Source organism: Malaclemys terrapin, chromosome 6, assembly GCF_027887155.1.
Source record: "Malaclemys terrapin pileata isolate rMalTer1 chromosome 6, rMalTer1.hap1, whole genome shotgun sequence".
Taxonomy (NCBI): domain Eukaryota; kingdom Metazoa; phylum Chordata; order Testudines; family Emydidae; genus Malaclemys; species Malaclemys terrapin.
In genome coordinates this window covers 27,254,913-27,279,470 of record NC_071510.1, presented here as the reverse complement: position 1 = coordinate 27,279,470, position 24,558 = coordinate 27,254,913, and the positions used below count along the sequence as shown (strand labels likewise).

At 40.2% G+C, this 24,558-nt stretch overlaps 1 protein-coding gene across 9 annotated transcripts in view; it reads left to right on the top strand.

Moving 5' to 3' along the window:
* MPDZ (multiple PDZ domain crumbs cell polarity complex component) overlaps positions 1–21,049 on the top strand; it is a 129,656-nt gene extending 108,607 nt beyond the window's left edge. For all 9 annotated transcript variants that reach the window (XM_054032034.1, XM_054032037.1, XM_054032030.1 and 6 more), the window contains 13 exons: positions 1,481–1,670; positions 3,354–3,499; positions 3,912–3,995; positions 4,081–4,274; positions 4,733–4,880; positions 8,216–8,302; positions 10,527–10,623; positions 11,370–11,413; positions 13,842–13,964; positions 15,561–15,665; positions 15,990–16,102; positions 17,508–17,631; positions 18,520–21,049. In XM_054032034.1, coding sequence (XP_053888009.1) covers positions 1,481–1,670; positions 3,354–3,499; positions 3,912–3,995; positions 4,081–4,274; positions 4,733–4,880; positions 8,216–8,302; positions 10,527–10,623; positions 11,370–11,413; positions 13,842–13,964; positions 15,561–15,665; positions 15,990–16,102; positions 17,508–17,631; positions 18,520–18,666 — 1,602 coding nt within the window. In that variant the 3' untranslated portion in view covers positions 18,667–21,049. The remainder of the gene's footprint in view (positions 1–1,480; positions 1,671–3,353; positions 3,500–3,911; positions 3,996–4,080; positions 4,275–4,732; positions 4,881–8,215; positions 8,303–10,526; positions 10,624–11,369; positions 11,414–13,841; positions 13,965–15,560; positions 15,666–15,989; positions 16,103–17,507; positions 17,632–18,519) is intronic.
* The last annotated feature ends 3,509 nt before the right edge of the window (positions 21,050–24,558 follow it).

Below are 24,558 nucleotides of genomic sequence, written 5' to 3'. Positions count from 1 at the left end.
TTCTGAGTTTGTTGGCTCTGTGGCTTCCAGGTAAAATTTAACTCAATTGGTGATTTCCCCCCCCCCCCCCCTAATTTCCAACTCTGCAAACTCAACCTGGGTTCTGTAAGGAGTCAACCTGGGCTCTTTCTGACTCTGTTACCACTAATAGTCATTCTGCAATTAGAACTGAGTTAGCAAATTCTGTTTGATACAGCACAGCTGGAATAGAATCCATCTCTCTCTCCCAGAGCTATATTGGCTCTGCAGAGTTAACAGGCAGTACAATTCATTGTTATCTGTAGAGGAAGCAGATGTGGTTTGGGGTAAAGAACAGATCTGTTGCCTAAGGTGTCAGTTTTACAAAGTCACTGTTCCAGTTTGAAATCTACTTTAAAGGCATGATCCTGGGAGGTGCTGAGCACCATCCACTCTCACTGAAGTAATTTTGAAGTGAATGAGATTTGGAAGATGCTCTGTATGTCTGTCAGGATCATGACCTAGGGAAGTTGGGACCATGGGTCAGAGCAGGATCAAACCTAAGGCTGAATACCAGAGGATTTCGTAGTCAAGTTCCAGGTTGGGGTTGATACCAAAGATCAGAGTCTGAGTCAGGTTTCAGGGATCTGGTCAGGAGGCGAGATCCAAATTAAGCTGAGATTGAAGCCTGGAGTTCAAAAACAGGGAGCAGGAATGGTTATAGCAGCTACAGGAGAGTTGCGCTGTTGCCTGGATTCTTTCTGGGATTCCCCTTGGGGTTATATAGGGCGAGGAGCCAATCAGGAGCCAGGAGGCTGCTTCCTGTCATACCCCTTGAGGAGGGACTTCCTGTGGTCTTATGTCCTCAGTGGATGTGAGTAATTGAGCATGAGCTGGTCATAGCTGACACAGTATGGCAGCATGGAGGTGTCTGCTGCCTGGCAGTTCTGCAGGCCTGCATTCGAGACCCGCTGGGCCTTACAACCAGGCCCTGTGTTTGCCCCACCTTGCTTTCCTCTCCAACATCCCCTTCCTGTGCTCCATAATTCAAATATTAATTGTGCCATATTCCCCCCCCAAAAACCAAACATTTAATCAAAGACATTGGATGGCCTGCTCCTACTCCTATTGAGATCAGTTTTGACATTTACTTCAGTGGGAGCAATATTGGGCTCTGCACCAACATTAGTACTTACTCCTAGTTTTCTGATTTTGTTCTAATAACTATCAACGTATAGTGTAGCATCCAGGAAAGCTAACATAGATTGTGTGCCATAGCCTCAGTAGAAATTGGCATAGTTTCACTGAAGTCAGTTGAACTAATCTGATTTACACCAGCTAATGATCTGGCCCACAATAATTAACTGTGTTGCAACACATCATCCAAAACATCAATCTTCTTCATTCCCATCTCCAAGAACAACAAGTATGTGTGACTTTTTGCTCCTTATCATGGAGTAATTGCTGACCTCTGTAAGTGTTACAGTTGGATCATTCGCTGTTCTTTTTATTATTCAATAAGTTTATCAGTCTGCTGAAGACATCCAAGACCACAGTGAAGCTCACAATCAACTCAGTTGAACATGATAGTCAAACATCTCTTCAAACATCGACACCCCCACTTTGCAGTGCTACCACAAGCGAGTGGAAGAACATCCAGCAGTCGCTGATGATTCCGTCTTCTGGGTCTCCAGAACCAGAGACAATTAAAAGTAAGAACCCTCTTGTTGTCTCTAGTCTTAACCGTGGGCTAAGTGATAAAAAATGAAGAGCGTTGTGAATGTCTTCAAAGAGCTTTTCTTCACTTTCTTGCACCTCTGCTCCCAGACCAGTCACAATTGCATCCCTGCGCTTTTCTGAGTGCAGAAATTGCTTCCTTCTAGTACCCTACAGTTGGTGAGCAACCTAAGTAGAGCAGGAAAGCAACAGGGCTATGACCTTACTCTATCTCCACACTGCCCAGGTACGGAGGGAGGAGGGACAGAGAAAAGCATCTGGCTCCCATCCTAAGGGATTGTGCAGGAGCTCCGTTTCCCCCTGCATGTTAGGGAACAGTTGGATACTCTTGTTCTTCCTGGGGCAGTGGACGTTGCAGCAGCACCACTAGCCTAGGCCTGGATCTGAGTGAAACAATCTGGCCCTATGTGCGTACAATGAAAATGAGTGCATTTGTTGATATAAACATTTATTTATTTTTCTAGATTTCCTCTAGTTGCTTGAGTGGAACCTCTGAAAATCAGGTCCCTTTTATTTATTTAGGATTTCTGTGCCTAACTTTAGACAACCAAATTTGAAAACTTTGGTTAAATGACTTGGTTGTGGGCACTCCAGCACATCAGTGGTATAAGTGAAAATAAAACCCAAAAGCTCTCATTCCTAATCCCCTTCTCTGGTCATAGACAAACACCTGTCAAGGATTGTCTAGGTCAGGGGTCGGCAACATTTGGCACGTGGCTCGCCAGGGTAAGCACCTGCTGACGCGGCAGGTTCAGCCGCTCGCAGCCTCCACTGGCCGCGGATCGCCGTCCCGGGCCAATGGGGGAAGCGGCGCGGGTGAGGGATGTGCTGGCCGCGGCTTCCCACTGCCCCCATTGGCCCAGGACAGCAGGTAAATAAACTGGCCCGGCCTGCCAGGGTGCTTACCCTGGCGAGCTGCGTGCCAAACGTTGCCAACCCCTGATCTAGGTATACTTAATCCTGCCTCAGCATAGGGGGTTGGACTAGATGACCTCTTGAGGTCCCTTCCAGCCCTACACTTCCATGATTCGGCAACACTGCCTCCCTAATAAGTTTTTCAAAGCAAAAAGGAAAGCCAGGAAATCCACGCAGTGACCCTAATTGATCAGGTACATTGCTGTATAAGGAACTGTATCTTGTAAGATCAGGAACAGTGTACATGCATGCATGACATTACAGTATAGTAGGCACTTGTTACCTGTGATAAGAATTTCTGGTTTTGGAGCAGGTATATTGGCCCAAAATCTGCCCTCATATAAGTGCACAAAGCTTCTGTTAACTTCACTGGCTGCACATTGTATGTACGAGAGCAGGGTGTGGCCCGGCAGTGAAGAAATAAGGCCACGTGCCATATACACATCTTTGTCCACAATCTCATGGACCTGGTGATGGTTGGGCACCAAGATTAGGAGTTGTGATTTTAACCAGAGCACAGCTCTTCTTTTGGAGAAAGGGGAGGGCCAGAGGTTGTATAATTTTATTTCTTGGGAGTATTTTTAAAATCAGATGAGAAATTAGGGTAGGTTGAATTTTGGGTCCATTTGCAACTATTCTTGTAAGGCTGTCAATGATCTCTCAAAATGTTATTTTAAAGTTCATTTATTTTTCAGTTATTGTGGCCACTCACTGTAACCAGCCAGTTTAATTGCTGTGTTTAGATACAAGCAGGTCCTCAACTCCAGCAACGTTAGCCTCTGACCCAGCTACTTGTCCCATCATCCCAGGATGTGAAACAACCATTGATATCTCCAAGGGACGCACTGGACTTGGATTGAGCATTGTTGGGGGAGCAGACACTTTACTGGTTCGTAAAAATCAGTAATACTTCATAATGAGATGAAAGTACCAATTTTAAGTCCCTAATAGAAAACGTTTCTCTGAAGGTGAATATATTATTTCAACAAGTGACTGGAGACGATGTCTGTCTGAGATTTGCTGCACTGAATTGATTTAAGCTTGAACCACAAATGTTTTTGTAATCACACTTTTTAAAGCAGAAGCAAGTGACTTATTTAAAGATATTTTCCCTTTAGAAATGAGAACCTGAGTTCTCTTATAGCCTGCTGATTACGTAGTTTGCTGTTATCTGGTTACAGTCCTGTCTTCTCGTACTAGGATTTTTCAAAAGCTTTCTTCAAAGCCAAAGTTTGGACCAGTTGCAGTGCATACAAGAGGTGTTCTTCAGTGTGCAATGTATTTTTATTGTTAATCCACAGGGAGCTATTATTATCCATGAAGTATATGAAGAAGGAGCAGCATCCAAAGATGGAAGGCTCTGGGCAGGAGATCAGATTTTAGAGGTGCAGTCTTGTGTATATCACTTTTAAATGCCCATGAGTCATTTAACTCCTGAAAATACTCAATCAACATGTGGTTACATTGCAGGTGAATGGAATTGACCTCCGGAATGCCACGCATGATGAAGCAATAAATGTTCTCAGACAGACACCCCAAAAAGTCCGTCTCACTGTCTACAGGGATGAGGCCCAGTACAAGGAGGAAGATATGTATGATGTTCTCAATATAGAGCTGCAAAAGAAGCCAGGCAAAGGCCTCGGATTAAGTATTGTTGGGAAAAGGTATGAAGTCAATGGAACTACACTGATGTACCCTAGCTCAAGACCTAACCCTTGGATCACAGAGCCAGCCCCAGGATTAGGGGAATGAAAAGATGAACTCTCCCTCCCCAAACTTTACTCCTCCACCATAGATAAATTGTCCCTCTCAGTAAATCTGCTCTGTGCCAGCATGTTGTCAAACAATGTCAGTTGTTTCTTTTTTTAAACAAAACAAAAATAAAAAGTTATTATAATTTTACAGTGGGCCCATTTGGCCCCCTGTTTGTGGGATTAACTCAGTAAGTAAGGTACTACTCAATGTGAGTAAAGGTGGAATGGTGGGATCTAGCCCACATTTACTAGCCAGAAATTCTAGGAAACAGTTTCTCAGTTCTAAGCAAAAGTCTTATTACAATATGGATAGTGCAATGGTACAAAGAGTGACACGTTTGAAGCACAATAAAATTGTGTTTTTGCAGAAATGATACGGGGGTATTTGTGTCAGACATCGTCAAAGGAGGAATAGCAGATACAGATGGGAGACTAATGCAGGGAGACCAGATATTAACAGTAAATGGAGAAGATGTTCGAAATGCTAACCAGGAGGCTGTTGCTGCTTTGTTAAAGGTAATTGTAAAAACAGAGTTGGAAACAAGCTGCAGAGTTTAGATCTGGAGCCAAACTGTCTTGAAGTTCAGGTTGGATCCAGGGTTCATTTTCAGACCATCATAGAGCTGGAGGCGGTAGTGAAGAACTTTGGAGCCAGATCTGAACTTTCCCAACTATAAAGGTGTACATGTTTGGAGTTTTACCTTATGCACGTTTCTAGGTGAAATTAGTAATGTTGGTGGCACACAGATTCATATATCTTAAATATAGAAGATCATCTAGTCTGACTTCCTGAATAATGCAGGACACAGAACCTCACCCAGTAATTTCTGTCTCAAGTCCATAACTTCTGATTGAACTGTAGCATATTTTTATAAAAACATCCCATCTTGTTTTAAAGACTTCAGATAATGGGGAACCCACCACATCCCTAGGTAAATTGTTCCAGTGATTAAGGACACTCACTGTTAAAAATGTTCCCCTTATTTCTCATCTGCACTTCCCTAGCTTCAGCTTCCAGCCACTGGATCTTGCTATACCTTTTTCTGCTAAATTAAAGAGCTGTCCATCAGAAATCTCTTCCTATTATAGGTACTTGTACATTATGATGAAATAACCTCATAACTAGAACAGTTTGAGAACTGGAATTTCTGCCCCATGAGGAGCTTTGCTTTTGACTTTTTCCTGCACAGCATTTTGGTTCTTTTACAGCTGCAAACCTGTACACCAGGTCATAACACCACTCTGTTTGGGGCCCATTGCCACTCCCTCCCCATCTCAGGCGGCCCTGGAGTACAAGTTATCTGAACTTGCCAATTTAAAATAATTTAACTTGAATAGGAATTTAACATCCTCCCTAGCTACCAATTAATAGACAGTATTTCATTGTCACTTTAAGTTACAGAAGAGAAATATTAATACAGAAGAGAAATATTTAATGAATACTTCTTCCTTTTCTGGGTCATAATTTATAATGTGACCATCCTTGTTTATTGGTCCTGTGCCATTGCTAGAATTTTATGTGTTCCTGGTACGTTTAAAGAATTCCTTCTGATTATCTTTAACCCTATTGGCCATAGATTTTTTTCGTTGATACCTTTAACTTTCCTTTTCACTTGTCTGCATTTCCTAACAGCTGATTTGTACTCATTGTTATCAGCTTCCCCATTTTTCCATTTCTTAATATATATTTTCAATTTTTTTTATTGCTGCCTTTATCTCCCCTCTCAATCAAGATGGTATTTTAACCAAAGAAGCCTTCGTTAATTTTTGCAAAATTGTAGGGTTTTTGTGAATCTCATAAAACATTCTTAAATTCCCTATTATCATTCACATGTTTGTTTAAATATTTCCTCATACTCCATCTAGGTCATAATTGTTCTCAGCTTGGGAAATTGGATTTTTAAAAACTATATATGGACTATATTCTGTTTGCACGTTGTAAATGAAATTGGATCATGATCACTTGCACATAGGCAAGCATCAGTTTTTAATTCAGTGATCAGTTCCATCCTGATCAATCAGAATGAGGTCTAATATAGAATTTCCTGAGTTGGTTGCATTACTTCTTGTGATAGAAAATTAACATCTGTAATCTTTAGACTCTCCAAGCATGAAACTTCCAGCATGTGTCCCCGAGATTGAAATCCCCCACGATGATGTAATTTTCCTTTCTATAATTATAGATATATGTTTAGGGAGCTGCTCATTCTGTTCCCTCGTATGATTTAGTAGTCTATGGCAGGTGCCTACTGGGTTGCCATCTTGTGAATTTTTCAAATGTGTGTGGGGGGGAAAGGAAGATGAATTTACCACTTGTCTTAGTAAAACTGAATGTTTTCCTCACGTTGAAAAGTCTTGGCTCCCAATTTCCCACATCATAACCTTGAAATGACATTCATGGTTTTGAGTTATATATTATAAAATGATAATTTTGGGTAGGTAGAATGCTTTCAGGGGGGAGGGGGTGGTTATTTTGTGCCAATATGAGTCTGTCTATTGGGAGGTAGGGAGCCTTTGGTGTAAACTCTGACCATGTTCACCCTCAGACATTTGTAATGTCACCATTATTAAATAAATAAAGTGTAGCTTCTGGGATCATTGTCTCCACGTTGCCAGTACTAAAAGAAACTAACAGCAGACCATGCTAATTATAAAGGTGTTGAAACCCTGTGCTTTCTATGTCCTAGAATTAGGTCTGGTGTAAGACATTGGCCTGTTTGGATTTCCTGACCAAAATGTGAGCCTCTCTTAGGGTAATACAGCTAAACCATAACAGAATAATGGCACTTCTGCAATCCTCTCAAATTGCTGTACACTCGCCTACATGGAAATAGGATTTTATAACAGTGAACTCCCAATGGAAAAGGAGGAGGAAAAGCAAAACCGTGACAAAAGACTGAAATCTCTATATTTAAATAGGCTGCAGATAGAGGCCTTTACACCGAAGATAAAGTTGTTTTTACAAACAACTGTCTGCAACATTGTAATATCTGTCTGTCCGTCTAGGTTGTTATAGTGAACCTACCATCCCGGTATCTTAGTGCTTAAATGTATGTTATGTGTTTTTCACCAGTCTCTCAAAGTTTTCTTCCTTTCTGTGAACTAAATTCATTCCTGGTGTAATGTCAGTTTCCTTGTGGCCATCTAATGTGTGTGTCAAAATCCTACAATTGGAAGCTTAAACACCAAAGAAGAGATTTTTTTTCATTTAATCATTTAGTTTCTCATTGGAAGTCTGAAGGAGTAGGGCACTCACACCACATCTGTGCATTAAAAATCTCCCTCCAGATCCTCATTTCAGTTACACTGGTGTTAATCCAAGGTAGATATTCGTTTCAGTTGCCATTTTAAATTTCTAAATACCAATTTAAATGCCATGCTCTCAGTTACATTATCGTAAATGTGGAATTAATCTGTAGATTATATGGCCTATTTTGGTACCCGCATTTGAAAATTCTTTATATTCGTGATTTTAAAAAAAATATTTATTTATTGAATAGCTACATCTTGAAAGTGAATTTTACATGCTACTCCCATTTAAGTGAATAGGAATAGGATTAGGCCCTTAGTGTAATTTTGGCATCTGAACTGTAATATTCATTTGTTAATCCAAATATTCTGCCCTGTATTTTATTTCACAGTATATAATTGATATTCTGTCATGTTCTGGCTCTGATCCTGCAATGAGCTTCACCTGTGCAGTGCTCATTGCAAGAGTGGAGGCTGTGTTTATACACCTTCCATAAGTCTTATTATTTCCATCATCAGTAACTAATATATGCCTTTAATATCAGTACATTAATGGGTCCTTTCACGGTTGGGAACTGCATTATAAATTTCCTGTTCTTCAGTGTTCATTAGGTATTGTAAGACTAGAAGTTGGAAGAATAAAAGCAGGTCCATTCCATTCTGAGAGGAGAACATCCCAAAGCAGCCAGGTTTGTAACTGTGAAGCTGTTTAGTTTGGAAGAAATCAACTGTGGTTAAATAATTCCCTTTATTTGCTTTTATTGCTTTTTACAGTGACAAAGATTTTCCATATAATGAGCTCAGGATGAGTTTAAAAAAAAAAGCAGCTTTTATGTACTTCACAGCTTTTTCATAACCATGTCATATGTTAACTTTAGCATATTATGTGTTTAAGGCATCATACAGTCAAAAGTTATCCCATGGATAAAGTTTACCTCTTTGCTGCATTGCCTGATCATGATTTTAGGGCCCTCTCCTAGGAGGTGCGGAGAACTCTAACTCCTACTGACATCAGTGAGAATTGGAAGGTGCTCACTTTCTTGCTGGGTCAGGCCTTAACTTAAGAATGCCTCTGCCATTCTAAATTATTGTCCATTAGGTATTTTATTCAGCTTTCTACCACACTGCTCTGATATGCCTACAGAAGGCTGCAAACCAGTGAAAAGGTTGAGAAAACAACAGAGTTTTAAATGGTTAATAGAGTCAGTCAGAAAATGGAAATTTTGGTCTTTGTCAAGCTTTTCCAATCAGCTCTACTGATAAATTCTAACATAACAAAAAAGTGTTTGATCTTCATCAGTTTCCATATCTGATGCCTTTTCTACACTGTGGGTGCCATGTGGGGTACGTGCAGCTAAACACTGCAGTGAAAAACAGGCTGCATCCACACTGCAGTGTGTTGCTATACAGGGCAGTGAAAGGCTCTGGCAGGGAGGAAAGGTTCTGACTATGGGCAGGTCCGGGTGCCTTTCCTCTCTGCCTCCCCCACCAGAGTCTTTTCCTGCTGTTGCAGCCTTTTCCTGTTGCGGGGAAGGGCTGAGGTAACGGGACATTACACTACTAAAAATAGTAGTGTAGAGGTGGGAGGCACTGCTTGGGCATGTAGAGAGCCATGTAGGGTATATACCCTAGCATGTCTAAGCAGTGCTTTGTCATCTCCACTTCTGTTTATACCAATACAGGGGCAGAATGCAGGGGGGGGGAGAAAGAGGCCTGAATGTGTCCTTAATATTAAACAGTTCAGATTGTACTGCTATGGTGATGTGCCTCAGTGTTTTCATTATAAACTTTATTTTTCAAAGACTCAGAATTTTTCTGAAGATTTCTCTGACTAAAAAGTAGGCTTACAAACCATCAAGGCCTCTGCCTAAAATGTTCATCATCAAAGACCATCAAGGACCTGAGCCTAAAAAACTCAGGTCAGATTAGTTAGGATTGAGGTAAAGATTGCAGGATTTGACCTGGATGCGTTTTTCAGTAGGAGTTAGGATTGAGTAAAGACTGCACCATTTGGTCCTCCTTAAATATATATGAACCTTCAGAATTTGGCTAAGATGAAAATGCAGAATCAAGCTATAACCCAGGTTGTTAAGCCCGTAGAAATATATAATGAGTAATATTTACTTGAAAAATCTATAAAGCCATTGTAGTCTAATAATGACACAAAGTAACACATCATCAGTCACCTTGTCCCCTCAGATATGTGTACACACACAGCTGATGTCAGTTCTAATGGGAGGTGCACACATAGCTGAGAGGATAGTCTGGCCTCAAAACTTTATTTATATAGCATCTGAATTAACAAGTGAGTACAGACTAGGGAAAAATGCGTGTTTTCATTTGAAATGTAAACTGAGTAGAGAAATTCAAATCACAAGAATTACAGAGCAGATTTTAAGACAAAGGGGATATGGTGAGGAAAAAGTGTTTTTATAGTCGTGGCTGATGATGTGGTTACAGACATTGGAGGCAAATGGATGGTGTGGATTGAGGGGGAAAAGAGAAGCAATGGAATCATACGTTAGGGTTCCCCTATCATTTGTGTCAATGTCTATACTCTGTCCTTCACTTTTTTACTTTTGTCAGAAGATTGTCATCAGTTACACCCATAAAACTCCAGCAAAGTCCTAGGAAGTCCCATGAGTTAATCTGAGGGCAGAATTTGGGCTCCTAGAAGCAATCTTTCTAAAAGTTGTGGAAGTTTTAAGCTATGCAACCCCAAACCTTCAACTAAGAGAGCCCTCCAGAATGTTCTGAAAATATAGAGGAGTTATTGTTAGTCTCACAGTACACCATTTCTTACTAAGCACAAGAGGAGAGAAGTAAAATAGCGCTGGAGCTCGTCATTTTATTTTCTGGCAAGCTAGAAGTTTGAAGACTATGGTATAATCCCAATGTAATGTTATATTTTAGGTCAGTGAAGGAAGTGGCAGCCTGTCATCATTCAGTTTCCCACCTTCTGGTTCCAACCCATCTGAGGGCTTTGAAAGTGGTCTTAAGAAGAATGCCAGTAAGATTCATTTGGTGCCTTTAATATTCTATATCTAAAACTTCTCCCCATTATCCTGTTTGTGAATCGGTAGCTGAGGTATCTTTTGTTTGTCTGAAGTGCTAGATATTATTTTGAACTATAGGCATAAAAGCAGTTCCTTTGTAATTCAAGTCTAAAATGCTGATAAGGCAATTATTGTATAAAAAAGCCCCACAACCCACATAAGTATCATTTTATATCCCTTTATAAGCATAACAGCAGCAGCTTGTCATACCTTATGTTGTATTGTAAGAATGCAAGTTGTTAAATCAGAGACTCTCATCAAATGTAAGTATATCTTCCATTAAACTATCTCATGCATCCCACACGTGAATCTGTAACAGTAGCAGATTTTGTATCATTAAATCAGGAAAGATGAGTAACCATTTTCTCATGTTTAAATTACAAGAAAGTCATTATTGCCCTGAGTCTGTCTTGTTAACTGCTCATTGAATAAACCTGGCAGTCTTTATTCCAGAATATATGTATTATTCAGAAAATGAATGATTGGGTATCTTTTTTTAATTTTGTGTAAAATACACCTATTCCCTCCTATCTCAGAGGTAGTTCAATCTTGTTAATCTAATGAGAGCAGATGTCCAGGCATGTTACTATAAGAAAAGAACAAAAGCTAAAATCATTATGATTGTTTTTATGGCTATAATGGAGAGCGTCCTTTAAAATCTTACCCAACCTTTTATATATTTATTTTTTTCATTTCACAGTATCATCTGAAATACAAGGATTAAGAACGGTTGAAATAAAAAAGGTAAGTCGTACTGTAAAAATTGGAACCCCTCAGCAGCTATAAATTAGTGTGTTTACACTGAGGATCTGGCCCTAGATTTTTACCTATTGGAGAGAGGCAGTGCTATGTCCTGAGACTTGTGAAAGACACTTTAGGTTTTCATGAACATATGTCTAGTTTTGTTAGTTAATCCATTTTATAGAACACAAACACTAATGGCAGCTTTACATCCAGCCCCTAGGTTTTCCAGCTGCTGTGGGGATGTAACACACAGATCCCCATAATATCAGTCTGAGTCAAGCATCTAGATTCCTGTAACCTACTTTGAAAATTTAAGGGACAAAGAATTAGCAAGAGTTTGAGCCATATTTTTATTTTAGTCATACTCAGTTAAATCCAGAGTAAATGGAGTTTAGTAGGATTTATAGTCCCAGTTTTTATCATATTTTTCTTATTGAATCATTTTCAGTTAGGATGTATTTATACAATAACTATTTTTAACTGTACTGTATATTTAATAAAATCATCAGTATACAGATTCTGAGATCAGTTTCTCACATCAATTTTACACCAGTTCCATTGACTTCCTGATTTATATGCAAATATCAGCAAAATCAGGCTCTTTTATTTCCCAGTATTATTTATTGTTACAATTGGTTTGACATTCAGGGCTTTTCATTGTATGGATTTATTTTAGCTGCTTTATTCTCTCTGTCCCTTCTATAAATAGCTTTTTATACTGTGCTGAAATGTTATTTTGAACTTTCTAAAGCTGTTACTGCTGTGTGTGTCATACAGCAGCAATACACTAGGAGGAGCATTCGTCCTCTTTCTATATTTGCAGTGTTACAAAAGAGTGTACATCACCACAGCTAGTCCGATTACTTACAGATACAAAACCAGTAGATCCTCTTCTTAAAGCACAGGCCTATAAGGGGGGCAGTTTCAAATTATGGCTGCTATTTGAGTGCAGTGACAGAATCTGCATGCTCAAAACCCAGTTTGTTCATATAAATTGAGCTCAAATAGATTTTGCTCATGTATAGTTTCAGAGTAACAGCCGTGTTAGTCTGTATCCGCAAAAAGAAGAACAGGAGTACTTGTGGCACCTTAGAGACTAACAAATTTATTAGAGCATAAGCTTTCGTGGACTACAGCCCACTTCTTTGGATGCATCTATAGTTTGTCACTGGTGTGCACTATTGATAAGCCTGGTCATAAAATCAGGAGCAACTCCCCTGAAGTCAGTGGAATTGCATGGGTGTAAAAACAGTGTAAGAAAGTGGGGGGGGAATCAGGCTGCAATGTGAAACCAATTTCATGCAAATGTGATACGTACACATGTAATTTACACCTCACAAATGGCAGCTGGATTGAGTTCTGTCTGAACTTTTTTTTTTTTTTAGCAGAACTTAAGCTAAATAGCTTTAGGTTGAGATTCTTGATTCTTTCACTGTGGACAAGTTTGCTCTTTTTTTCCATCTCTTTTCTTTCCCCTGAGAGATCAACATTGTGCAAGAGGAGTTAAATTGTTACATGGCTTCCTCACTGCTTGGGTCATTGTTATAAAAGCTTTGGGTGAGCCAACACCCCCACCGTACGCCACAGTATCGCTTTTAATAAGCCTCATTATTGGCTACGCTTCCCAGTCATTGGTGCCAGGGAGCCTTATTCTGCCCAGTTGTTATCAGAGGCTTCATTCTGCAACTTCAGTGATAAGGGCTCTGTATAGTAAAAAATCAAGACAGAATAGCCAGCCTGATGGCACAGAGGTGTGAGCTCGAAATGCCTGCCAGGCAATCTACAAGGCAATAGTGAAGGTGGAAGGAACAGAGATTCACATCTTCTTGGCTAGAGTAAAAAATTCTCAGTGGTAGTGAACCAAAACAATTCAATTCATTGTTCCTTCTCCCATTCCTGTCTTCCATTCTCCCCTCACTGTACTCTGTTGCTTGCTTACTAGCATCTATAGACGTTTTACGTCTCAACTTTATTTTTCCTTTTTTTCTCCACGAGAAACTATTGTCTTCAAAAAAAGGCTTTTTCTCCTACTTCTCTCAGTGAAGTTTCTTGTGACACACTATGTGAAAGACCCTACATGAAGACAAACTGACATACTTTGAGGAATTTGCAATGGTGGAATGAAAGTGAAGAGGGATGAGAGTGCCATATCCCCTCCCTGTACATTGACCTGGAGGAATTAGGGCTGAGTTCTTTATAAGTGAATAGTTGTTTTACATTCCTCAATTTTAGGGTGCCTGTCTTAAGACACCAAAAAGGGGCCTGACTTTGAGGGTTCGGTGTTCAGTGCTGTCTGAAAATCAGGCCCCTTTAAGAGGTCTCAAGTTGGGTACCCAAAATCTCTAGTCAGTCTTGAAAATCTGGGCCTAAAGGTAATTGTGTATTTTCTCTCAAGCAGTATCTTAATCTGTTTTCCTTACTGTAACAGGGTCCTGCAGATTCCCTAGGAGTGAGCATTGCTGGAGGAGTAGGAAGTCCCCTAGGAGATGTTCCCATATTTATTGCTATGATGCACCCAAATGGAGTTGCAGCTCAAACTCAGAAACTCAGGGTAAGTTAATTGCTAAGAAAGGAGGTTGGTAAAAAAGCTTAATGTGATGGTGCTGAATAAATTACTCTGGCTTGGTCACAGAGTAGAGCCACATGGTGTATTCACTGGCGCTTCAGGCCATGCCAGAAATTTCTGCCATTCAAATCAAGAGTACAGTAGTTTTAGATGGTAGCATTTTTTTCACAAACATTAGCAATTGGGGAGAAAACCTTAAAGCAATCTTGGAACATGGAGCCAGCATGGCTTTCAGATACCAAAGTGAAGAGCTTGGTGGAGAAAGTTAATAGAGAAGTGTTATTTATCCTTTCACACAATACAAAAACCAGGGATCATCAATGAAATTAATAGGCAGTTGGTTCAATACAAACAAGAGGCAATACTTTTTCACACCTCACACAACTAACCTGTGGAAGTCATTGCCATGGGGTGTTGTGATCACCAAACATATAACTGGGTTCAAAAAGAGCTGGATAAATTCATGGAGGGTAGGTCCATCAATGGCTATTAGCTAAGATGGTCAAAAATACAACCCCATTTTTGGGTTGACCTTAAACCTCTGACTACCAGAAGCCAGGATGGGGAGACGGGTGGATCACCTATAATTGCATTGTACTGTACACTCCCCCTGAAGCTCTGGTATGGGCCACTGTCAGAGATAGGATACTGGGCAAGATGAACCATGAGCTATCGCATATGGCAGCTCCTATGTTTTTATGTGTAAATAAATAGATCCCACATCTGTCCTGATTATTGGCACAGCAGACAGCAGCCTTCCCAATGCTTGCAGTTATATGATTTATTTTACTTCCTTCTGTTAGTTGCTTTTCCTGCAGCACATTCAACTTACCCATCTCTATGTGTAGGCTATTCTCGTTTTATACACCCACTGCGTGCAAAATTGGTATGAATGAGTGCATTACCACTTGCAGCCATATATGTCTGGTTTTAAGACCAGTTTGCATCACCACTGAATGTGGCCCATGTATTCCTCTGGGAGTTGCACTGGATTATTCCAGGCTGCATTTGAACCCGGGGGACCTGATGATAATATGCTACATTGGTCTGTCTTCCCAGAATATGTAAATGTTTGACTGTCATCTACTGATTGAAATATCAGAGGTGTGTATGTGTTGACTTCTAATGTCTAATTACAACTATGTAAACTATAATACTGACATCTCTATAGTGTATGTAGATTCAGATCTTAGAGGATATAAACCTCAATAACTACTTCAGAATCAGGTCTGTTTCACCAGTTATCACTAGAGAATTATGACTTGCACTGGAAACAAAGGGCTAGATTCTCAGGTGGTGTAAGTTGCTGAAGCTTTATTGAATTCACTAGAGCTGCCTTGATTTAAACCAGTTAAAGATCTGGGCCAAAGACTTTATTGTATCCAAGATCAACAATATGCTGTAGACAGGTGGTAAATATTTCCTTGATACTATATATTTTTTGCAAATCCTACTATCTACTCAATTCAAGTATTCTTCATGGAGAGGGTACCATCTTATTTTGTGTTGAAGAGATGGCATGTAGATCTCAGTGACATAGCTTCTTATTAATGGCTGGCTCTTTCATTTTCTCTTCTGTAGGTTGGGGATAGGATTGTTAATATTTGTGGAACATCCACTGAGGGCATGACACACTCCCAAGCTGTCAGCCTACTGAAAAATGCTTCAGGCACTGTTGAACTGCAGGTACGGAGTTTCTCTGCACTGATGTTCAGAACGCACTTTGCGGTTTTGATTTTGAGGCTGAAAAACCAGGAGTAACACACAGCTGCCCAGTTCTGAGGAAAACGTAGCCAGAGAATATAAAGGATTGGAGGGTTATGTTGTGCAGTTTTCACATCCTCTCCATATTTTGCTCCAAAGTTATCATTTATTCTTATTTTAGCTGAAAGGAAGATAGGTTTTTGCAACAAATGAGCCTTATTTTGGTCATTTCACCTTTGTAAATACTGTGGTGTTAATCACTGTGTGCTCAGTTGTCATTTCACTATCTACAATGTGCCCTCTCAGGTGGTGGCTGGAGGGGATGTAAGTGTCGTAACTGGTCAGCAACAGGATCCACCAGCTTCCAGCCTTTCATTTGCAGGACTAACCTCAAGCAGCATCTTTCAGGATGATTTAGGGTAAGTGCATATATTATCCTCGATGGATCCTTTCTAATTGAGTGACTGTAAGGCCCACTGGCTGGGACTGCACCTGAAAACTGCTTAGAAGTTGCAGCATGTGCAGAGTGAGGTGTCCTGCTAACTTAGTCATGACTGTCACAGGAAACATATAACTGGGCTCCATAGGCCACATAGGACATTCTGGTTCATTTCAGGGTACAACTCACTATGGTGATTTTGACCCATAAGGCTATGATTTGATTTGATTTCAGCACCGTAGAGACTGCTTCATTCCTTGTGTTGTAGTTGAGATCAGCTGAAGTACTCAATCTAATTGCTTCCATGCTTAAATGGCAGGGCATTTTAAGTATGGATCTGTTGACTCTGGAACTCACTCTCCCTACCAGTCTATCAGAGCCTGAGTTTGTTGACTTGTCGGGTATGCTGCAAGGCACATTTACTGCCTGAGAGAGTGTTTTGGGGGCTTCATAGATTTTGATAGGTCACCTGATTTCCTGGGCCAACACAACCTCCATGGTGGTTGGTTTTTTTTTCGTTTGTTTGTTCTTGGGGCGGGGTGTTGGTGTTTTAATTTTATACATAATTATACCTGGAATTCATTGCAGACACAAATATTAGTAGATATTTAAATTCATGATGTGTGTGCCCAAAAAGGTAGTTGGATGCCTACCTGCTAATATTTCCATCCTGAGTGCGAAAATGTGGGCACAGTTCTTTGAGGTTGAAAAATTAAATTATTTCAAAGCAGACCATGAGCCCCCAAACTTGTAGGTATACAGTGTATATTATATTCTACTGGAGGAGTGGTGAAAAACATGATTGAAATTGTAAGTTCTGTATTTCTTATAGTCTGTCGAAACATTGCAAATTTCTAAAAATATAAGCCCAAACAACAGAAGAGAACAGGAATGACTAAACCAGGCTTAGGAATTGGTTGGGGCTATTTTTGATTTTCTCTTGTATATGAGTTTTGGGGGAGGGAGGGATTTTTAAAATAATGTTGTAGTTTTTGTGGGGTTTATTTTGTTTGTCTCTGAGCTCCAAAATATTGATACTTACTTATCCATAGGTAATAAGCATCAGTAGTGGACCATTCAAACAATTATGCAGTGTATTAAATGACAGAATGAATAAACTTCTGCAGCCAGAAGGTAAAATACCATGGCGAAGTTATGAAAGGAAACTGTAAATAAGTAACCAGCTTACGGCATTAAGCAGGATTTCAATGGTTGACATGAACTGAAATATTCACTGCAATATACTTAAAATCCTGTGTAGAGTTCTCAGTAAAGGAAAGTTTATTTGTTAGTGTTGAAAGGTGAAGAGCCTCTTTGCTGAACAATCCACATACTGAACTAGACATTCACAAAAGAAACAGGATAACTTCTTTTCTCTGTTGTAGGCCCCCTCAGTATAAGACCATTACTCTAGATCGAGGACAGGATGGTCTAGGCTTTAGTATTGTGGGAGGATATGGCAGTCCTCATGGAGATTTACCCATCTACGTTAAGACAGTATTTGCAAAGGTAAGTGCATGGGTGTAAAACTACTCAAACAATTCAGTGCTCAGGCTCAGCAGCTGATTTATTAATATATGGCCCGGGGAGAAGCCAGTGGGTTCTGGACAATTTATCTTCTTCAAGCAGGAATGCAGGTACCATTTAAACTTGTGTCCGCAGTTTGAGGCTTTAAGTAAACTGGGCCCTATTTTCTGAATTCCCAATTTGCTCACATGAAACATTTGGATTTGAGGATGTAATTTAGTTGTCCACTTTGGACAATTGGCCCCTCACTGTTTAGTTTGCATTCTCTTCAAGCAGTGCTTGGGGTGAGTTTGAATTACTTGCTGTGAATATTGGAATCAAATATAGGCCAGAACCACTGGATCCAAACCTTAACTTTGGAGGAGCTCAGATCATGATCTAAACTTGGTGTATAGCAGGCCTGAGTCAGAAAACCAAGTAGGAAAACTTCCAGACTTTGACATTTAGGTTCAGATCTGGATTTGATTTCTAATTTGAATTGTTGAGAACTTTGCCAGCCAGTGCAAGACGGCTGAAGGAGTTTAAAAATTCCACAGCTCTGACTTATAGAATGTATGCATTACATCGTTCCCATGTTGTAAATTTAATTCCATTAATAAGGTGATGAGGACTTTCATTACTCCATCTGTTTAGTTTGCACAGTGGAAACTTTATGTAAAAACCTATAGGCAGATACTACCAAGGACAAAATGAGCCTGGATTTCTAGTAACGAAAACTGATCAGCTTAGCCTTTCTCAAGCAGAAAAGTTTAATGTGTACTGTATATTGAACCCATCTTACTAAGACCCTCTTTAGATTTCTCTGTGAACAGCTATAAAACCAGGAGTTTCAGAAATGCATGTCTGCAGTTACATGCTGTTTAATTTCAGGGTGCAGCAGCAGAAGACGGACGGCTGAAGAGAGGGGATCAGATCATTGCTGTCAACGGGCAGAGCTTAGAAGGGGTGACCCATGAAGAAGCAGTTGCTCTTCTAAAAAGGACAAAAGGGACTGTCACTCTGACTGTTCTCTCATGAACTGGCTGTCCAAATAATAGGATCAACAAGATTCCATTATCTACATTCCACATAGCAAAGAGAATGGAAATGTTTATGTAGCCTTCTTGCTACTCCAGCTTTACCAGACTGTTATATCACTGAAGAAAAAATAACACTTAATCATATTTTTGAACACAATAGAAGTATTTGTCTTACTGTCGAATCACTGGGATGGGCTTATGTAGTCTCTGGCAAAGACTTAAGGTTTTTTATTATTACTGTAATGAATACAGGTGACCCACCAGAACATGAAAGTTTGCATTAGTAACCGCATTGCAAACTGGAATGTTTTGCAAAGAGGCTTTGAATATTTGCGATAGGTGTGGGAGGGAGAATGTGTGCGCTAAATAGTCAAGGGGGGAGGAGATAACTGAGACTATTTAAATAGCAGAAATAAAGTCACAGGAGGAACAAAAGTTTAACAAAAGAAGATAGATGGAAAAATTAGAGAGTCAGTGTTGCTAATTACATGCTCCAGACGCAAAATAATGGAGAGGGGGGTTGGGTTTTTTTGGTGCTCAGGGGTTGAAAAATCCACTTGCAGGAAACTTTCCCTGGTGAATGAGGGAGCCTTCCTGGACCTGCAATATCACAAGGATTTCGGCTTCTCTTTTAAAGTAGTGAAGTTCCTAAGCTTGGTGGGTGTGAAGATAATGTTCCCGATGTAAACAGTAAAATGAACACTGCCCTCTTCCTAAGTTTGCAGACAGGTAGATCCAGTGTCACAGTCACTGCTGCTCACAGCTTCTTGAAGCAACAGTACAAATTAACCACCATGGCTAGCTTCCGTGTCACTAGTCAGAGCCCAGTGGAAGGTAGTAAAATGGGTGAGGAGTCAATTTCATGCTGCTGCTATTGCTCTATAAGCCAATGGTGGGCAACCTGCAGCCCATCACAGTAATCAGATTGCAGGCCATGAGACATTTTGCTGACTTTGGCCATCCCCAGGCATAGCCCCCGCAGCTCCCAGTGGGTGGGAACAGCGAACTGTGGCCACTGGGAGCTGCGGTGGGCCGTGCCTGCAGACGGTCAAGGTCAGTAAAATTGTCTCACGGCCCGCAATCAGCTTACCTTGATGGGCCTCATATGGTGTGCAGGTCTCGAGGTTGCCCACCACTACTCTAAGCAGAAGCAGATACTGAAGACATTCAGAGTGTAGGAGGACCCCCCCAAAAAGAGAGAGGAGGGGTAGAATAATAAAGACTCCCCCCAGTATAGAGGAGTCCAAGAGTAGGGCAAATGGTAGAGGTTCCTCTTCAACTTCACCCTAGTCAGAAAGCATGCAGGAGGGGAAAGGATGGGCAGAGAAAGAAGTCCCTTAGTCCTGCCAGCTGCTGGAAGGAGTTCTAAATTATTGAACACTTACAAGCCAGACCCTGATATGTAAGATGAAGCCCTGTAAAGCTGTAGGAACAATGCTTCTGGCTTCTCACTATAAAGTGTTGTCCCTGGACCTTACTTGTGAACTCCCTAACTGTCAGTTTCCCCCCTTTTGCCTAGTACTGTATCTGCTTGGTCAAGCCCCATCTGTGATTTACCTTGTCACTAAATACAATATGTCTTTAAAACCTTTAGAGAGGAAGAAATGTCAAAGGTCATGTGAGCACTGGTGTTCCTTTAGGCTAGGGTGCTGCCCACGGCGTGTTTTCATGTAGCTGCAAGACTATTGACTAGCAAACACCTAGAGCAGCTGGAGCACCATGTCAGTTGTTTATAATATTTCATTCTAAAGTGGGGGCATGTTCAAACTGTGCTAGAGAAATATGCAAACGAGACACCATTCATTCATTTTACTGAGTGAAATATAGCAGGTTAGGAATGTTTAAGAGATACTACACCGCTACCTCGATATAACGTGACCCGATATAACACAAATTCAGATATAACGCAGTAAAGCAGTGCTCCGGGGGTGGGGGTGGGGGGCTGCGCGCTCCGATGGATCAAAGCAAGTTCAATATAACGCGGTTTCACCTATAACGTGGTAACATTTTTTTGGCTCCCGAGGCCAGCGTTATATCGAGGTAGAGATGTACTTGTGAATTGATAGCTAAATGTAAGTGGATTAACTAAAAAAACCCCTTTTTCAATAATTATTTTAGATGTTCATACAATAGACTAAGAAAAACAGATGGTGCCAGTACTTGAGGCAACTGGTGATGCATTATTAGCCTGTGCTCATTCCCAGTATAGTGTGTGAAATGCCCATGTTAGAGTATGTAAAGTCTCTTCAAATATTATCTATATTTGTAACAGAAGTAGTGTACAGATATTTTATTATTGCCTTCATGTCTAAATGCAGGATTTAAGAGAATAAATATGAAGCTGTAAGAGGTGAATTAATAAAGTTGCAGGTGTATTTGTGGTTGCTTTGTGATGGAGTTGGTTTTTTTCCATTATTAAAGGGTTGGTATTAGGTCCACAATTTAGTTTTTGTAAAATAACATCAGATTTAACAAAACTGGGATTAATGATATAAATGCATCAAGGATTCTTTTAACTTTTCCACTAAAAACTATATGTAAATGTATTTTTCATAGCTGCATCCCAAACACTGCAATACTGTGTTCCAGCTAATTCATGAGAACCAGACATCAAAACTAACTAGAACAAAGGTTCTTAAACTGTGGTCCGTGGTCTGCAAGCTCCATTCAGGTGATCCATGGATAATTCCCTCTAAGATGCGTGCCTGGGCGGCTGCACACCTAAGAATGAAGGGCCACCCACCTAACTAGTGGAGCTGCGCAGGCATAGCTCCATTAATTAGGTGCCTGGACCCTGGAAAGAATGCACGTGTAAGGTGAGTTGGTGTCCTTGGAGGGAATAGGGTGTAGGTGGGAGGGGGCAGTGGGGTGAGAAGACGGGGTGTGGGGCAATTTGGGACGTGCAGGGCTGCAGTGACCAGAGAGGGCACATCCGTCGCATTAGAAAGGTAAGACTACTGATATTAAAATATGAGTTGTGTGCTTTTATTTGTAGAACAAAAAAGTTAATTATTACTTTTTTTTATATTGCGCTTTTATCCAAAGAGCTTTACAATAGTTAGCTGATGGTACAAACAACATTTGGAAGGATCAGTAAGTGGTCTGTTGAGCCCCTCAGTAATTTTCAGGTGGTCGGCGAAAAAAAAAAAGTTTGAGAGCCACTGGACTAGAAATAAATGTGAAATTCACAAGTTGTCAGATGGAAAAAAACAGTGAAAATAAAATTAGATTAGGGACACAGGACTTGCCAGAGCAGTGATCCAGCTAGACTAGTATTCTGTTTTTGACAGTGGCTTCCTCAGAGAAAAGCACAAGATACCACATAGTGGACAACTATAGAATAACTTATGCTTCAGTGTATACACCAACCACTGATGGCAAGGGGCTGATTACCCTTCTAAATTTTTTTTTCTCTTTCATCATTGTGTAATTAACCCTGTCTAATGTAACTGGACTCCATGTGCAAGGTGCTGAGCCCTCTGGCCCTGATTCTGCAAAGCACTAGTTTTCCAGTTATTTCGATGGCTCTACTCCTGTGCTTAAAGTTAAGTACGTGCTTAAGTGCTTTGGAGGATTGACATCAGTAGGAGGGCTCAACATTTCAGAGGGCCAAGCCCATTATCCATACAGATGTCTCATCCTTTAGTTGAATCCTGCTAAGCACTTGACTTTTAATAAGATAGCATGGTATTAGTAAAACAGATGTGTGGAAAATGTGGGTCTGGATTGAACACAGCTGACATGGAGGGGTGCAAATTTCTCCCTCCCTGGCAATGATAGTGCTGTTTTGCAAGAGGCTTTCCATCAGGGAAAGGAGGATTTAATTTGTGGTTGGGGTTTCAAAGCAGCCCAGATCGGTGCTTAATCTAGTGGGGTTGAGATTATTCATCCTCTCTAGGAATCAGGCCCATAAAAACAAGAACATGAGCTGTATATTACATGGCAAAAATTGCACCTGCTTAATGGGCCTGTTTGTTCTGCTCTTCAGTGGCAAAGGGGCACGTACTGCTGCAGGAAGAGAGCACAATGGCTAAATATTCAGCAATGATTAACCAAACTGTTATGTTTTGCAAATCCAATATTTTCCCAAGCTGTAAGAGGTAGTCCATGTTGCACTGTTTTTTTTCCTTTCCACTGATTTGTAAAAACAAAACCCAAGTTTCTGTAGAATGGCTAAGCAATTTAGCAGGTATTTCTCATCTATGGCACATATGATGCTGGTGGGAAGAGATGAAGACTTACTTTTACAAATGTTACTAGAGAAGTTGCATGCATGGACCACCCTTCAGTGCATAAAAGCCTTTAAAACTACATTATACGTACTTTTTATTTTTGTTCCTTTCCAACTACTGGATCACGGATCTGCCATGGCACCTTTACAGATCTCAAACTTTTAGAGTTACTGGGTATTCATGGTCACTACAGTAAGGTTGGTGTAAGCATGTAATAAGATCCTATTGCTTTTAGCAAAACTTCCACTTACTGATAGCGGACACATACATTTCAAATTTGATTGTAATAATGTCCCTGGTGATGGAATATGACCTCATTTCTACTGCAGAATGAGGACATGCTTCACTTTAAATTGTTCTCATTTCCCCTGCCCTCAGCATTTCTTTTCACTATGGAAAATGCTTCCACAAAGGGCTCAATATTGTTATTTCTGACAGAACAATAATTTGAAACTATACATAAAAAGTGGATACTGTTCCCCTAATAATTCTGAATAGCAATTAAATAGAAAGGATACGAGATTAGACAGTGCAAACCCTGAAAACTTTGCTTGCATCTCAGATTAAAGATCTTGGCACGCTCTAAAAACCTTTATTTTAGCTTAACTTGCTGTTTTTTATTGCCAGCATTCTCATACAAGAAAATTATTGTATTAAAGTGTAGTGGCAAAATGTATTTACAAGAAAGAAACCCACCTAATCCTCTCCTTTGAGACACATTTTAGAAAACATCCTTTATCAATAAAATCTGTGAAGGTATTAGCTCAGAAATAGAGGGTTCTGTAGAAAAGATTTTTTTTAAAGTCCATGAATGTGCGAATCACATTACTTATCAATATAAGTAGTCTTAACTAACTGAGTGCTATACTAGAGGTTTTAGTATCTGACTGCACTTAAAAGCTGAAAGGGCATCTGCAGGTAGGTGATAGCAAACATCATTCGCCTGCAGCAGAATTAGCAGCTGCGCTGCTAAAAGCAGGTGAGGACCAGTTTCAATTTCAGTGCTCAGACAGTAAATGTCTGACTTTTTACCCAATTATTTAAGAGTGCATTCTAATGGGGCAAAACTATGTTTTTTTGGAAACAATGTTAAACTTTTTCATCTCTCTACCCATCTTGGCAGACTTAACCAGCCCTATGCCTTCAGTATATGAAAATAGTCTACTGGGTAATGGGATATCCCAACACAGCTATTGTCATACATAGTTTTTTTGTCTATTCATGGTGCTTTTGTACACTTCACTTGGGAAGTGGGTTAAAATCTAGAACTTATTCCATGGGAGGAAGCATGTAATGGGGTGGGAGTCGGTCTGAGTTCTAATTCTGGCTCTCCTAGACAGCTGGTTTGACCCTGAATAAATCATTTGGTCTTCACTTCTGCCCACACAACTGAGATTAAGGAAATTTATCTCGTGTTGGGAACTTTGTATTCGCACTTAAAGTGCAGGCTTTGTACTTAACCCAAATAGTAAATACAGTAATTTTCAAACAGCTGATGAAGTGAGGAAAATGAATGAGGTCTAAGATAATGTATGCAGGTTTTATGTAACTACTTAGACTTTTTTTCAGCAGAAAAAACTAAACTAAATGTAGTACTTTGCATGGCACCCATAACAAACAGGTTCGTTAGCCATGAGGTTTCTGTGATAACACAACAA